Source organism: Bombina bombina, chromosome 7, assembly GCF_027579735.1.
Source record: "Bombina bombina isolate aBomBom1 chromosome 7, aBomBom1.pri, whole genome shotgun sequence".
In the NCBI taxonomy this organism is placed as follows: Eukaryota; Metazoa; Chordata; class Amphibia; order Anura; family Bombinatoridae; genus Bombina; species Bombina bombina.
Window position 1 is genome coordinate 318,497,240 of NC_069505.1, and position 17,679 is coordinate 318,514,918.

General features: G+C 37.5%; 1 protein-coding gene across 1 annotated transcript in view; it reads left to right on the forward strand.

The window, feature by feature from the left end:
• Positions 1-17,679, forward strand: part of CPNE9 (copine family member 9) — a 929,037-nt gene that overhangs the window by 92,425 nt on the left and 818,933 nt on the right. Inside the window, exons 2-3 of the mRNA XM_053720970.1 lie at positions 793-833; positions 13,494-13,540. Of these exons, the coding sequence (XP_053576945.1) occupies positions 793-833; positions 13,494-13,540 (88 nt within the window). The remainder of the gene's footprint in view (positions 1-792; positions 834-13,493; positions 13,541-17,679) is intronic.

The following is a 17,679-nucleotide window of genomic DNA, read 5'->3' on the forward strand; positions in this document are numbered from 1 at the left end:
CACTCCCCATGCAGCATTGACTAGTGCAGGACTCTCATACACTCTCACACACACTCTCATACACTCTCACACTCACTCTCATACACACTCTCACACATACACTCACACACACTTTCATACACACTCTAACACATACACACACACACTCTCTCACACACGCACACACTCTCACTCATACACTCACACACACTCTATCACACACACACACTCACTCATACACTCACACACACTCTCTCACACACACACGCTCTCACTCATACACTCACACACACTCTCTCACACACACACTCTCACACACACTCTCTCACACACACACTCTCACTCATACACTCACACACACTCTCTCTCACACACACACACACACACTCTCACACATACACTCATACACCCTCTCACTCAACTTTTAAAGGTGCTCTTTTGTAAGACATGTATTTGTAAGGGAGTAAGCAAAATAGCCATAGGGGATTTGTGTGATATATAATTCCTCACATTAAAATGGGCTGGAGTGATATTGTTTGTGGTCTATGTGCTGTAAAATCTGCATTACCCCTGGAAAATGCAGTACACAAAAGCTAAAGGTATCTTTTGTCCGTTTAATTCTGTTGCCTGGTCACAGCAAGATACTAGGACATCAAAATTGTTATAATCAAACACAGCTGCCTCCATTAAAAGAATATATGGGATAAGCCACCTGTTCCAGTGGGGATATTATTTCTACTTGAGGGAAAGATTGGGCAATTGAAATAAAAACTATGCGTCAATGTTGCAATAAGATTTCTCTTTTTTCCACAGAAATCTACTGGATATGGACACATTTTCAAAATCTGACCCTGGTAAGTTAATTATAAGTTAATATATATAATATTAGCAATTATGAATGGTATGATGTGTGATGTCAGCAATGAAGCCACCCATCATGGTACATGATGATGTAATTATTGATGTCACAAAAAGGCTACCAGGGTGTGGGAATGGGATTTAGGTTTGAAATATTCTGTTTTTTGAACAGAACATTTAAATGACTCAGGGATTAACATATACTTCTATAAATTCTATGGAAGTTGCTTAAAATATACATAATTAAAATATTAACCCCTTCTCGACAATGCATTTGCATATTTTTTGCCATTAATATATTTTTGAATTTCCTGAATTAAAAAAAAATAATTAAAGAAATAGGAGAAAATAAATAAATAAATAAATAAAAAAATAAAATAAATAATAATAATAAAGAAGGGGATTTGATTTGTACATCATCTTAAAATTTTGTATTTCTTCGCCCAAAAGGTCCTGTGAGTGCATTTCATTTGGAGATATTATTTACATATTTGCACCCAGGTAGCAGCCAGCAGGTGGGTGGATCAGCTATTTGGACTTTTATTTATATATATATATATATATATATATATATATATATATATATATATATATATATATACCCATATATATATATTTATATATAAAACAATGAAACCCTTAGAGACAACACATTTTAGAGACAGCGTACCCTACAAATCCCAGTGATCCATTTTACCTGTTGGAGTATATTTAGTTGTTTACAAATACCTCCTTTATTTTAGATCGACCTTTAAAATAGCTGATTTTGCCGGTGGCATCCCTACCTATACTGAAAGTATTGGCTACAGAAAAGCAAAAGCTATGGGTATTTAAAGATGAACCAAATTCAGTTACATCAATACTTATGTCTTGTGACCTGTGAACACTGTTGTAGGTTTACAAAAAAATTCAGTATTAGCTCTAGTAAATTACGTATTAAAAATATGTGTGTTTATGGGGATTAAACCAGCAGCTTTCAGCAGATAGCACATAAACACTGGTCCTTAGCTAACCTGTTTTGTGCTAAACTTCCTCTTTTCATAATGATGTCAAACAGCAAAAGATAAACAAGTTGTTTAAAAAATAATGCTAAGTACCTGAACTGGGAATTGAACCAAAGCATTTAATGCACAAGTCTTAAACATTAATGGTGACCTGACCAATCTCATCTTGCAGTAAATTTCATAACACTTTTCCTTTTCATAATGATGTGACATAGCAAAAGATACATAACTAACAAAAACAGAAAAAAGCAAATGCCTACAGTAGGAATTAAAACGGCAGCTTCTTGCATACAAAGCATAAACATTAGCTTTGGCCTAAGCTGTCTTAAAGGGACATTCCAGCCAAAATTGGAATCCACATGGATGCATTTCAGTTTTGAATAGAAACATTTTTGTAACATACATGTATTAGCAAAAATATTTCTAATAAAAGCTATAGCAGTTTCAAAAGTGTATTTAAGTATGCACCGTGCATCAGCATTTTAAACACAGCCCTTGGTCAGAGAGTCTTAGGTGCTTGTACAGTCTGATAATGATTCAATTTGTTAATTGCTGACATGATACAAGCCCCACTGGAGCTCTGAGCAGCTGCAGTATTTAAAATGCTGGTGCACTGAGAATATCTAGCTATGTTTCACATGCACGTGCAGAGACAAATGGTAACACTAAAACAGTGATAACTTTTACCTATATGCATTTTTGCTAATACATGTATATTGTAAATATGTTTCTATTCAAAGATGTAATTCATATATGTGCATTTAAATTTTGACTGGAATGTCCCTTTAAAGGGACACTGAACCCAAATTTTTTATTTCGTGATTCAGATAGAGCATGAAATTTTAAGCAACTTTTTAATTTACTCCTATTATCAAATTTTCTTCATTCTCTTGGTATCTTTATTTGAAATGCAGGAATGTAAGTTTAGATGCCGGCCCATTTTTGGTGAACAACCTGGGTTGTTCTTGCTGATTGGTGGATAAATTCATCCACCAATAAAAAAGTGCTGTCCAGAGTTCTGAACTAATAAAAAAAAAAAACTTAGATGCTTTCTTTTTCAAATAAATATAGCAAGAGAATGAAGAAAAAATGATAATAGGAGTACATTAGAAAGTTGCTTAAAATTGCATTCTTTATCTAAATCGCGAAAGAAAAAAATTTGGGTTCAGTGTCCCTTTAAGTAATTTAAATAACAGTTTTTCTTTCATAACGAAAATCAAGCTCCTCCAAAGGGAATCAAACCTGCAGTGTTGAGCAAATAAAATAAAATAAAGTTTTGTTGCACTCTGCCTGCAGTAAACTGTTCATCGGTTTATCTTATATTGATTTAACAAAATATTATTTTTACGTTACAAAATGGGCTCCTTTTTTCAAGCTTAAATGTCTAAAATAAATGTAACAAAATTAATTAGCATTTCCTAGTTTTGTAGTGATTGTAGCTCCCAACATTTAAACTAAACTCCTGGCAGCCTTATAATGCAGCATTTTGTTGATTTAGACTATACTGTAAAAAACAAACAAAAAACCCCCACACTTTTTAATTTGCTTCTATCAAATGTATCCTGCTTGGTAGAAACTCAGCTGTTTCGAAGAGGGCATACTGATGTAGGCTTAAAAGTGTGCATGTGTATTGAGCACCATGTGACAGTCGTGTGTGTGTCAATATTATGCAATCAACCTGTGGAGAGAGCTATAAAGTAAGGTAAAACTCTGGTAAAGTAAGATAGTGCTGTATAGCTAGAATCACAGTTAAAAAACCTTTCCCGGCAGTACTGATTTGTCTACATCGGAAATTGAAATCATGCAATTGCGTTATTTCAATGATTGGATTGGGTCAGGGAGGAGTGCCTATGATGCTAGGCATGCCCTCCAGCCCACAATTCCATTTAGGAAGCTTCTACGGCTTCAGGACAGTCAAACGGCTATGACGTTCCATGTCGTCCTAACAAGCCCAGTGCAGTTACGACGGCATGGAACGTCCTGAGGGCATGAAGGGGTTAATAAAGGAGACTGTTTGAATACAAGCTATGTTGCATCTTTCTTTGGATTGGAGACACCAAAACAGTGTTGCAGACACTCTCTACAGGTTGCTTGTAGAAGTAAATTAGATATTTTTTTGATTGTATGTTTTGTCTAAACCATGAAGGTTTAAAGGGACACTGAACCCAACTTTTTTCTTTCGTGATTTAGATAGAGCATGCAGTTTTAAGCAACTTTCTATTTTACTCCTATTATCAAATGTTCTTCATTCTCTTGGTATCTTTATTTGAAAACCAAGAAGTTTAAATGCCGGCCCATTTTTGGTAAACAACCTGGGTTGTTCTTGCTGATTGGTGAATTAATTTAACCGACCAATATAAACAAGTGCTATCCAGTAGTCTAAACCAAAAATATAGCTTAGATGCCTTCTTTTTCAAATAAAGATAGCAGGAGAACAAAGAAAAAGTGATGATAGGAGTTAAATAGAAAGTTGCTTAAAATGGCATGCTCTGTCTGAATCACGAAATAAATGTATTTTCAGTGTCCCTTTAATTATGACTTTCATGTCGTTTTACAGTTTGGGTTAATGCCAAAGTTTAAGCTCTTGATCAAAAGGTCAAAAGCTAGGAAATACGATCTTAAACTTCCTCCACCCCAAGGGATATTTTAGTGACATCTTCATTTACTTCTCTGATGCCATTGCTAATAATAACATAATTAAACGACAGATTATGTGACACTGCATAATCAATGACATCATTGCTGACATCACTCAACTGTTAATATCAATGATATTATACATTTGAATATGTTTAAAATTAATAAATACTTTTTCTCCAACATTGGTGTGTCCGGTCCACGGCGTCATCCTTACTTGTGGGGAATATCTCTTCCCCAACAGGAAATGGCAAAGAGTCCCAGCAAAGCTGTCCATATAGTCCCTCCTAGGCTCCGCCCACCCCAGTCATTCTCTTTGCCGTTGCACAGGCAACATCTCCACGGAGATGGTTAAGAGTATGTGGTGTTTAGTTGTAGTTTTTTATTCTACTATCAAGAGTTTGTTATTTTAAAATAGTGCTGGTATGTACTATTTACTCTGAAACAGAAAAAGATTAAGAGTTCTGTTTGTGAGAGCAAGATGATTTTAGCAGACAGTAACTAAAATCGTTTGCTGTTTCCACATAGGACTGTTGAGATGAAGTAACTTCAGTTGGGGGAAATAGTTAGCAGACTTTTTCTGCTTAAGGTATGACTAGACATATTTCTAACAAGACTGTGTAATGCTGGAAGGCTGTCATTTCCCCTCATGGGGACCGGTAAGCCATTTTCTTAGTCTCAAACAGAATAAAGGGCTTAATATGGGCTATAAAACTGGTAGACACTTTTATGGGCAAAATCGATTGCTTTATTTGGGCAGTTTATACATGTTTATGCTTTTAATTCACACTTATAAGCTTGGGGAACGTTTTTTAACGTCAGGCACTTTGTTAGACACCTTTCCAGTCAGGAAGGGCCTTCCCAGTTGTAGGCTGAGCCTCATTTTCGCGCCATTACTGCGCAGTTACTTTTGAGAGCAAGACATGCAGATGCATGTGTGAGGATCTGAAAGTAGTTGGAAAAGTTCCTAGAAGGCTTCATTTGGTATCGTATTCCCCCCTGGGTTTGGTAAAGTCGCAGCAAAGGCTGTAGCTTGGACTGTAGAGGGGTTAAAACTGTAACCGGCTCCGGTTTCTTTATTTTAAGGGTTAAAGCTCTGAAAATTGGTGTGCAATACTTTGAATGCTTTAAGACACTGTGGTGAAAATTTGGTAAATTTTTAACAATTCCTTCATACTTTTTCACATATTCAGTAATAAAGTGTGCACTGTTTAAAATTTTAAAGAGACAGTAACGGTTTTGTTTTAAAACAGTTTTTGTACTTTCTGGACAAGTTTAAGCATGTTTAACATGTCTGCACCTTCAGATAAGCTATGTTCTATATGTTTGAAGATCAATGTGTGTCCCCCTTCAAAATTGTGTGATAATTGTGCCATAGCGTCCAAACAAAGTAAGGACAGTATTGCCACAGATAGTAAAGTTGCCCAAGATGATTCATCAGATGAAGGGAGTAGACATAGTTCTACATCATCTCCTTCTGTGTCTACACCAGTTTTGCCCACGCAGGAGGCCCCTAGTACTTCTAGCGCGCCAATGCTTATTACTATGCAACAATTAACGGCAGTAATGGATAACTCCATAGCAAATATTTTATCCAAAATGCCTGCATATCAGAGAAAGCGTGATTGCTCTGTTTTAAGCACTGTAGAGCAGGAGGGCGCTGATGACAATTGCTCTGTAATACCCTCACACCAATCTGAAGGGGTCATGAGGGAGGTTTTGTCGGATGGGGAAATTTCAGATTCAGGTAAAATTTCTCAACAGGCAGAACCTGATGTTGTGATATTTAAATTTAAATTAGAGCATCTCCGCGCACTGCTTAAGGAGGTGTTATCTACTCTGGATGATTGTGACAACCTGGTCATTCCAGAAAAATTATGCAAGATGGACAAGTTCCTAGAGGTTCCGGTGCACCCTGACGCTTTTCCTATACCCAAGCGGGTGGCGGATATAGTGAATAAGGAGTGGGAGAAGCCCGGCATACCTTTTGTCCCCCCTCCTATATTTAAGAAATTATTTCCCCAGAAAGGACTTATGGCAGACAGTCCCTAAGGTCGAGGGGGCAGTTTCTACTTTAAACAAGCGCACTACTATTCCTATCGAGGATAATTGTGCTTTCAAAGATCCTATGGATAAAAAATTGGAGGGTTTGCTTAAAAAGATTTTTGTACAGCAAGGTTACCTCCTGTAACCCATTTCGTGCATTGTTCCTGTCACTACAGCAGCGTGGTTCTGGTTCGAGGAACTAGAAAAGTCGCTCAGTAGAGAGACTCCGTATGAGTAGGTTATGGACAGAGATCACGCACTCAAGTTGGCTAATTCTTTTATTTTAGATGCCGCTTTGCAACTAGCTAGATTAGCGGCGAAAAATTCAGGGTTTGCAATTGTGGCGCGCAGAGCGCTTTGGCTAAAGTCTTGGTCAGCGGATGTATCTTCCAAGACAAAATTGCTTAATATCCCCTTCAAGGGTAAGACTCTCTTTGGGCCAGAATTGAAAGAGATTATTTCAGACATCACTGGGGGAAAGGGCCACGCCCTCCCACAAGATAGGCCTTTCAAAACCAAGAATAAGTCTAATTTTCGTTCCTTTCGCAATTTCAGGAACGGACTGGCCTCTAACTCTGCATCCTCTAAACAAGAGGGTAATGCTTCTCAAACCAAACCAGCCTGGAAACCGATGCAAGGCTGGAACAAGGGTAAGCAGGCCAAGAAGCCTGCTGCTGCTAACAAAACAGCATGAAGGAGTAGCCCACGATCCGGGACCGGATCTAGTAGGGGGCAGACTCTCTCTCTTTGCTCAGGCTTGGGCAAGAGATGTTCAGGATCCCTGGACACTAGAAATAGTTTCTCAGGGTTATCTTCTGGAATTCAAGGAACTACCCCCAAGGGGAAGGTTCCACATGGCTCACTTATCCTCAAACCAAATAAAGAGACAGGCATTCTTACATTGTGTAGAAGACCTGTTAAAGATGGGAGTGATACTCCCAGTTCCAACGGCGGAACAAGGAATAAGATTTTACTCAAATCTGTTTGTAGTTCCCAAAAAAGAGGGAACTTTCAGACCAATTCTGGATTTAAAGATCCTAAACAAATTTCTCAGAGTACCATCGTTCAAAATGGAAACCATTCGAACGATTCTACCCACAATCCAAGAAGGTCAATTTATGACTACCGTGGATCTAAAGGATGCGTATCTACATATAACTATCCACAAAGAACATCATCAGTTCCTAAGGTTCACCTTTCTGGACAAACATTATCAGTTTGTGGCCCTCCCATTCGGGTTAGCCACTGCTCCAAGGATTTTCACAAAGGTACTCGGATCCCTTCTAGCGGTTCTAAGACCAAGGGGCATTGCAGTAGTACCGTACTTGGACGACATTCTAGTACAAGCGTCGTCTCTTTCAAAGGCAAAGGCTCACTCAGACATTGTTCTGGCCTTTCTCAGATCTCACGGATGGAAGGTGAACATAGAAAAAAGTTCCGTGTCTCCGTCGACAAGAGTTCCCTTCTTGGGAACAATAATAGATTCTTTAGAAATGAGGATTTTCCTGACAGAAGTCAGAAAGTCAAAACTTCTAAACGCTTGTCAAGTTCTTCATTCTATTCCTCGTCCTTCCGTAGCTCAGTGCATGGAAGTAGTAGGGTTGATGGTTGCAGCAATGGACATAGTTCCTTTTGCGCGAATTTATCTAAGACCATTACAACGGTGCATGCTGAAACAGTGGAATGGGGACTATACAGACTTGTCTCCAGTGATTCAAGTAGATCAGAAGACCAGAGACTCACTCCGTTGGTGGCTAACCCTGGACCACCTGTCCCAGGGAATGAGCTTCCGCAGACCAGAATGGGTCATCGTCACGACCGACGCCAGTCTAGTGGGCTGGGGCGCGGTCTGGGAATCCCTGAAAGCTCAGGGACTATGGTCTCGGGAAGAGTCTCTTCTCCCGATAAACATTCTGGAACTGAGAGCGATATTCAATGCTCTCAGGGCTTGGCCTCAACTAGCAAAGGCCAGATTCATAAGATTCCAATCAGACAACATGACGACTGTTGCTTATATCAATCATCAGGGGGGAACAAGGAGTTCCCTGGCAATGAAAGAAGTGACCAAAATAATAAAATGGGCGGAGGATCACTCCTGCCACCTATCTGCGATCCACATCCCAGGTGTGGAAAACTGGGAGGCAGATTATCTGAGTCGTCAGACATTCCATCCGGGGGAGTGGGAACTCCACCAGGAGATCTTTGCCCAGTTGACTCAATTATGGGGCATTCCAGATATGGATCTGATGGCATCTCGTCAGATCTTCAAGGTTCCTTGCTACGGGTCCAGATCCAGGGATCCCAAGGCGACTCTAGTGGATGCACTAGTAGCGCCTTGGACCTTCAACCTAGCCTATGTGTTTCCACCGTTTCCTCTCATTCCCAGGCTGGTAGCCAGGATCAAGCAGGAGAGGGCCTCGGTGATCTTGATAGCTCCTGCGTAGCCACGCAGGACTTGGTATGCAGACCTGGTGAATATGTCATCGGTTCCACCATGGAAGCTACCTTTGAGACAGGATCTTCTTGTACAGGGTCCATTCGAACATCCAAATCTGGTCTCCCTCCAGCTGACGGCTTGGAAACTGAACGCTTGATTCTATCAAAGCGTGGGTTTTCAGATTCTGTGATAGATACTCTAGTTCAAGCCAGAAAACTGGTAACTAGAAAAATTTACCATAAAATATGGAAAAGATATATCTGCTGGTGTGAATCCAAGGGATTCTTATGGAATAAGATCAAAATCCCTAAGATCCTTTCCTTTCTACAAGAGGGTTTGGATAAAGGATTATCAGCGAGTTCTCTAAAGGGACAGATTTCTGCTTTATCTGTCTTATTACACAAACGACTGGCAGCTGTGCCAGATGTTCAAGCATTTGTTCAGGCTCTGGTTAGGATCAAGCCTGTTTACAGACCTTTGACTCCTCCCTGGAGTTTAAATCTAGTTCTTTCAGTTCTTCAAGGGGTTCCGTTTGAACCTCTACATTCCATAGATATTAAGTTGTTATCTTGGAAAGTTTTGTTTTTGGTTGCTATTTCTTCTGCTAGAAGAGTTTCTGAGTTATCTGCTCTGCAGTGTTCTCCGCCCTATCTGTTGTTCCATGCAGATAAGGTTGTTTTGCGTACTAACCCTGGTTTTCTTCCAAAGGTTGTTTCTAACAAAAATATTAACCAGGAGATAGTTGTACCTTCTTTGTGTCCGAATCCAGTTTCAAAGAAGGAACGTTTGTTACACAATTTAGACATAGTCCGTGCTCTAAAATTCTATTTAGAAGCTACAAAAGAGTTCAGACAAACTTCTTCTCTGTTTGTCGTCTATTCTGGTAAAAGGAGAGGTCAAAAAGCGACTTCTACCTCTCTTTCCTTTTGGCTTAAAAGCATCATCCGATTGGCTTACGAGACTGCCGGACGGCAGCCTCCTGAAAGAATCACAGCTCACTCCACTAGGGCTGTGGCTTCCACATGGGCCTTCAAGAACGAGGCTTCTGTTGATCAGATATGTAAGGCAGCGACTTGGTCTTCACTGCTCACTTTTGCCAAATTTTACAAATTTGATACTTTTGCTTCTTCAGAGGCTATTTTTGGGAGAAAGGTTTTGCAAGCCGTGGTGCCTTCTGTTTAGGTAACCTGATTTGCTCCCTCCCTTCATCCGTGTCCTAAAGCTTTGGTATTGGTTCCCACAAGTAAGGATGACGCCATGGACCGGACACACCAATGTTGGAGAAAACAGAATTTATGCTTACCTGATAAATTACTTTCTCCAACGGTGTGTCCGGTCCACGGCCCGCCCTGGTTTTTTAATCAGGTTTGATTAATTATTTTCTCTAACTACAGTCACCACGGCACCCTATAGTTTCTCCTGTTTTTTTTTTTCCTCCTGTCCGTCGGTCGAATGACTGGGGTGGGCGGAGCCTAGGAGGGACTATATGGACAGCTTTGCTGGGACTCTTTGCCATTTCCTGTTGGGGAAGAGATATTCCCCACAAGTAAGGATGACGCCGTGGACCGGACACACCGTTGGAGAAAGTAATTTATCAGGTAAGCATAAATTCTGTTTTTTTTAACCAAATTAAAATAATGTCTTACGACTCCTTATATGTCCCACCTGTAAACATGTATAATACAAAAAAAGTTAATATTGAAATGCCTTTAGCTTCTAGATGTTCTGCATTGCAGAGAAAAACTTGTTTACTATCCCTTTAAATATTGATTAAAAAAATGGGAATCTCTGTACATTTTGTAAAATCAATTTTTACAAAGAAAATAAAAAGGTTTTATTCAAATTCAAACACAGGGGTTTGATTCTAATCCTTCCTATACATTTTAACGGCATTAATTTGCTCCCACTCCAATTTTTTTTCAAGTTCTAAATTATCACAATCCAAGATAAAACCACATTTCAACATTCCCCAAGTTTCAATCGGATCTGAGCAGATAGCGGGAACATCACCCAAATAATACATGGACTGTGATGCTTTAACATATAGATTACGAGTTTTGCGCTAAACAGGGTGCGAATCTAACGGCAAAAAAGTTGTCACCCTCCATAGGGCTTCAATGCAAGGTAGCCGTTTCAAAATAGCGTACCTTGCATTCCTATTTGCTGATTTGATTCTTAAAATTCAAATCGGCCAATAGGAGGAGAGCTTCTAAAATCCTATTGGCTGTTCAAAACAGCCAATAGGATGAGAGCTACTGAAATCCTATTGGCTGATTTGAAAGCTCAACTTCAACATTGCATTTAGCGATTGCGCACTTAATATCGTTATTTCATACTTGCAATTTAGGGATTGTAAGATTCAGTATTCACGTCTTTAAGATGAGGGTTTCTCTTGGAAATTTCGTTCTCATGATACGAAGCCAAGGTTATTTGTTTCAAACTGTGATCTTCTTACATTAATATAGAAATGCAGCAAAGAAAACCCCCAATTATATGCAGTGTGAGTAAGGTTTGGAAATCGCGGCCTGTACAGTGTGAGTGAGGTCACGGTCTGTACAGTCAGTTCTGCAACTTTGAATTATCTTTAAAACCTCATTAGATAGCAGTTTCATGATTTACAGTGTTATCAAAATTTTGTGATTCGGCATTGGTTTGTGAAAGGAATGGTGACTATAACTACCGGCTGTGGCATTTGTTTAGTTTTGAGGCCGGACTTATCAGTGTGAAAGACTAAGACACAGAGATCTGTGCAAACCCGCACTGATGTATATGGCTCATGCAAAACTGTTAAAAGATAAATTGCGCCCCCACTTTCTACTTATGAAAATTAATATCCTGCACTGTTCTTCTTGATTTGAAATAAAAATTTCACCAAAACAGAATTTTTTTCTTAAAGGGACAGTCTACTTCAGAATTGTTATTGTTTGAGAAAATAGATAATCCCCTTATTACCCATTCCCCAGTTTTGCATAACCAACACTGTTATATTACACTTTTTACCTCTGTGACTACATTGTATTTAAGCCTCTGCAGCCTGCCCCCTATCTCCGTTCTTGTGACAGCCATGCAGTTTAACCAATCAGTGCAGACTCTTAAATAACTCCATGGGAGTGAGCACAATGTTATATATATATATATGGCACATATGAACAAGCAGTGTCTAACTCAAAAACTGTCAAAATGCACTGAGAAATTAGGCAATTAAACGGCTTAGAAATTAGCACATGAGCCTACCTAGGTTTATCTTACCACAAAGATTACCAAGCGAGCAAAGCAAATTTGATGATGAAAGTGAATAGGAAAGTTGTTTAAAATGACATGCCCTATCTGAATTATGAAAGTTTAATTTTGCCTAGACTGTCCCTTTAATGATTTAATTTTTCATTTTAAACTTTGAAAAACGTAATTGATTAAGCATGCATAGTATTCACATCATGCCCATATATAAATGGCATTCACATTGTTTAACACTTATAATAAACACCACTCTACCCAACTGCTTAAATGGACACTGAACCCAATTTTTTTTCTTTCGTGATTCAGATAGAGCATGCAATTTTAAGCAACTTTCTAATTTACTCCTATTATCAAATTTTCTTCATTCTCTTGGTATCTTTATTTGAAATGCAAGAATATAAGTTTAGATGCCGGCCCATTTTTGGGAACAACCTGGGTTGTTCTTGCTGATTGGTGGATAAATTCATCCACTGATAAAAAAGTGCTGTCCAGAGTTCTAAACAAAAAAAAAAAGCTTAGATGCCTTCTTTTTTTAAATGAAGATAGCAAGAGAAAGAAGAAAAATTGATAATAGGAATAAATTAGAAAGTTGCTTAAAATTGCATGCTCTATCTGAATCACAAAAGAAAAAAATTGGGTTCAGTGTCCCTTTAACACAGTCAATCACTCCATTAACTCCTTTAACCCTTTTGCTATTTCAGTGATTGTCATCCATTATTATCAGTTCCACGTTCCGTTGTGGGAGAATGGAGATAAAATGTTGTGTGTGTGTTAGCAATCTCAGCTGCGTTTGAAAGATTGTGATCACTTTGTTAACAAAAAACAATATATATAAATATATATATATATATATATATATATATATATATGACCGTTCCCATTTTTACAACTCTGGAAAAAAATCAGAAATATTGGAATCAAATCCCATTATCTAAGTATTTAACTCATTAGACGTTAAAAAAGGCTGCAATGCATTTCATACTGGTGTGTTACAACCATCTGTAGCAAGTGGCGGCCAAGGGGTTAAACACAAATTTCTTTTAACCCTTTGGCAGAACACAGCACTGAGTGGATTTAAAAATCAAATCTTGTTTTGGGAATAGAGGGTCAATTACAAATCATATTATGTACAGAATATAATTTCATATACAGCTAAAGCTTCCTAACAAATATGCAACTTTCACACCACTACAGGGGGTTGAACACATAAAGAGATTAGATGTCTGTGGAGCTGGTTATTATATCTGTGTATTCACTTGTTCTTTCTGCTGATTCTTTTCTATTTATTCTTGCAGTGGTTGTCCTGTATCTGCAGGGGATCGGGAACAAGGAATGGACTGAGGTATATATGCAGCTCTGACCCTTTCGATTGGAAAACAGTAATCATAGTAATAAGGATGAAACTGGCAGTGTGTTCCGTTCAGTTATATTTATATATTTTTTAGCGTTGTTTCTTCAAATCTTGATTCAGCTTTGTCCTCTTCCGTAGTTTTAAAGTGACATGAAATCCAAAACTTTTCTTTATTTATTATTATTTAGTTAGAGATTCCAATTTTAAAAAAGTTTGCGATTTACTTATTATCAAATTTACTTTCTTTTCATGTTATTCTTTGATGAAGAGATACCTAGGTAGGTAGCGTGCACGTGCCTGCAGCACTAGATGACAGGAAATAGTGCTGCCATCTACTGTTCTTGCTAATGTATAACATTGTTGCAAAATTGCTGAAATAGAGTGATGAAGACACGTGCACGCTCCTGAATTTACCTTCTGGCTTTTCAACAAAGGGTAACAAAAAAAAGGGAGAAAATTTGATAATAGAAGTAAATTGGAAAGTTGTTTAAAATTCTGTGCAATATCTGAATCATAAAAGAAAAATGTTGGGTTTTGTGTCCCTTTAAAGGAACATTATAGTGGAAAAAAGAAATGCTTTAATTTGTTATGTAATATTAGGCAATCCTGCAGAAGTGATGGTCGTACTGCTGGTATAGAGCAGAGACTGCTGCTGATTGGCTCACAGTTAGATTCCGCTCATTAACAGCACTTCTCTGTTGCTCCTAGGTGGTACTTTAAAGGGACATTAAACACAAAATAAATGCTCGATAGAATGAAGAATTCAAATAAAAGATTAGTCTGAGAATAACATGTAGATGTATTTTTTAAAGTTTAATTAGTTGTTTAAATATTGACAAAATAAGTGTAAAGTTTTAGTGTCTATAAAACAATGGGAGCTGCCATGTTGTAACTTAGGTTACCTTCTCTGCTGTGGCCAATTAGGGACAGTTATAAATAGGGCACTAGAGTGTGCAGCCAATGGCTGTGAGGAATATAACAGTGTTCTGCACTTCCATTTCTAACAGGAACTGAAAAGCTCAGAATTTCAAAATGAAATTACAGGTAAAGGGTACAAAATAAATATTTAAAGTACATTGCAGACTTTTTTGTATACATGATTTATCACTTTATATTACCATCTCAAAGTGATTAATGTTCCTTTAACTGGGTTGCTAGTGTTGATTTGTTAGAGCATGTCATTTTCCAGCTATAATGACCCTTTAAATTTAGAACTGACTTTTGATTAAACCATTTCATTGTAGGTAATAAATAAACCTTTGCGATATACTTTAATTATTTATTTTGCTAAGATTCCTTGTTATTATTATATCTATGTTTTTTCCACTTCCCCATAGAATGGAATGATTTTTGGCATTTGTTAGTGTAAACCCTGGTACCGATGCTCGGCTCTTTTCAAAGCCGGATTTATTTGTCTGAATATACAAAAATGCTCTAACATTTGTCTTAAAAAGGCCATTCAAGGCTTTTCAAGGGGTATGTCCATGGACTGCAAAACAATGCAATGTTTTTTTGTTAAATATGACAGTTTAAAATTATTTTAAAATATTTGTCACATGTGCATATTTATTGCAATAAATTGCTTAAATGCACTACAGATTTAGAAGCAGACTCCATACAAGATAAAAAAAATCCTACTGTGTATTTTAGATATGACAATTAAAGAGACTTGCAAACCAATTTTTTATTTCATGAATAAGATAGAGAATACAATTTTAAAACAACAGCGTATGCTGTTGGCATTTATCAATGAGCGGCGGACATGATACGCTAGATCGTATCATGTCTGCTCGCACTATCATAAATCTATCCTTATATGTATAACATTGTTACCAACATTTTTGTAGACACTGCTGCTATATAATGCTCATGCAGCCTCATCAGCCTATCTCAGTATGTTACCATGAAATGGTTCTATTTCTACAAAGGATACCAAAAAATAAGGAACATTCGATAACAGAAATAAATAGCAAAGTTTTTAAAAACACACTGTCTGTCTGATTCGTGAAATCTTAAAAGTGACAGTAAAGGCAAAATTAAAGTTCATGATTCCGATAGAGCATTCAATTGTAAACAACATTCCAATTTACTTCTTTTCTAATTTGCTTCACTCTCTTGGTATCCTTTATTGAAAAGCATACATAGGTAGGCTCAGAAAGAGCAATAAACTTCTGGGAGCTAGCTGGTGGCTGCACAGATACCCCTCTTATAATTGGTTCACCTAATGTGTTCGGCTTTTTCCCAGTAGTGCATTGCTGCTCCTTTAACAAAGGATACCAAGAGAATGATGTCTTTTTGATGATAGAAGTCAGTTGGAAAGTTCTTTAAAATGTTTAGGTTTCATGTCCTTTTAATTTTGACTATGGTGTCCCTGAAAAAAAAAAAGATTAAAGCAACCTTTTTATTTTTATGTTTTTAACATATTTTGCATTTTAAAGTGTGTTGCAGTATAAGTACTAAACAAATTTCAATTAAGGTGTTTTATTAACTACGATTTATTTGTACATGGTCAGAATTTTTCAACCTTCTCCGTAGTTTTTTTTAGCGTGAATATCTCATGCATAAAATTTTTTCTTCATTCTCTTGCTATCTTTATTTAAAAAGCAGGAATGTGATGCATAGGAGCTGGCCCATTTTTCTATAGAGAACCTGGGTTATGCTTGCTTATTGGTGGGTAAATGTCAGCCTCCAATAAGCAAGCGCTATCCATGGTGCTGAATCTAAAATGGGCTGGCTGCTAAGATTTACCTTCCTGCTTTTAAAATAAAGATAGAAAGAGAACGAAAAAAAAATGATAATAGGAGTAAATTAGAAAGTTGCTTAAAACTCCATGCGCTATCTGAATCATGAAAGAAAAAAAATTGGGTTCAGTGTCCCTTTAATTTGTCTAGGATTCTGGATATGTCAGCTTTGCTGGCAGAAGAGCCCAGGGACTTGGCTGGCAGCGCGTGGGACTTAAGAATCAGTTTCAATGACAGTTGTCAGTTATTTAGTACAATGATTGCAGCTGGACAGCCAGCTTCGATAAGCCCCGGGTCAAGAGACCAGGCAAGACATACTCAAGCAGATAATATGGACTAATGAACTTTAGCAAAGGAGTTGGACAAGATAAGATGAGATCTAAATCTATAGGGAAATCTAATTTTTTGGTCACGCCAGCCAGAAATTTAATTGATGCATTTCATTTCCTTCATCTCTCTCTCTCTCTCTGCTCTGATTCAATTAATTTGCGTTCCCTCTTCTATAAATAAGCAAGTAAAAAATACACGGAAAAAAAAAATACTGCAAAGCAAGCGGTTTTACAATCTGGTATGGGTAGATATAAAGTCATTAGATAAATGACTCGTTATAAAAATAAGTGAAAACTAAAAACATTACCAAATGTATCATCCTACTCTTAAAGGGACATGAAACTCAAATTTGTTCTTTCACAATTCAGATAGAGAATACAATCTTAAACAACTTCCAATTTGCTTCTATTATCACATTTTCTTTATTTTCTTGTTATCCTTTGTTGAAAAGCAGGGATGTAAAGCTCAGGAGAGTTATATTCTCTATCTGAATCATGAAATAATATTTTGGGGTTTCATGTCCCTTTAACTGGTCTACGGCTTTTTTTATGCAGAAACATTTGCACATCCTGAAGAACATGCTAACAATTCCCTGTTACTGTCTGTTCTCTAAGCCTGCTATATCACGCTGAGCTTAGTACTTTGTACCATCTGTTGTTCAGTTATGATTCTCCAATTTCCCGCATCCCTCTTCCCTTTTGTAACCAATCAAAATGTGTCTGATTTTTGGATGGGATTCTCTTCCTTCTGGGATTCCCTCTCTTGTTAGCCATGCAAATATAATAAAAAAATACAAGTAGAAAGGAAATTCAGTATGAAAATAGCTAAGGAACATACTAGTTCAAAAATAAAATGTTGTAAATCATTACAGTATTTTAATATTGCACTACTGACTGTCCATATGTGTTTAAATTATGCAAAGAGGTAAAACGCGTAAAGTAAGGCTCAAAACCTGGTAGGATGGTGCTGGTTAACCAATCAGGTGTGGCATATCCATGTACCTGCCGATCACTGGCCGTGTCTGCTGCAGAACTTCCTCATGCTGGTTATAAATATAAT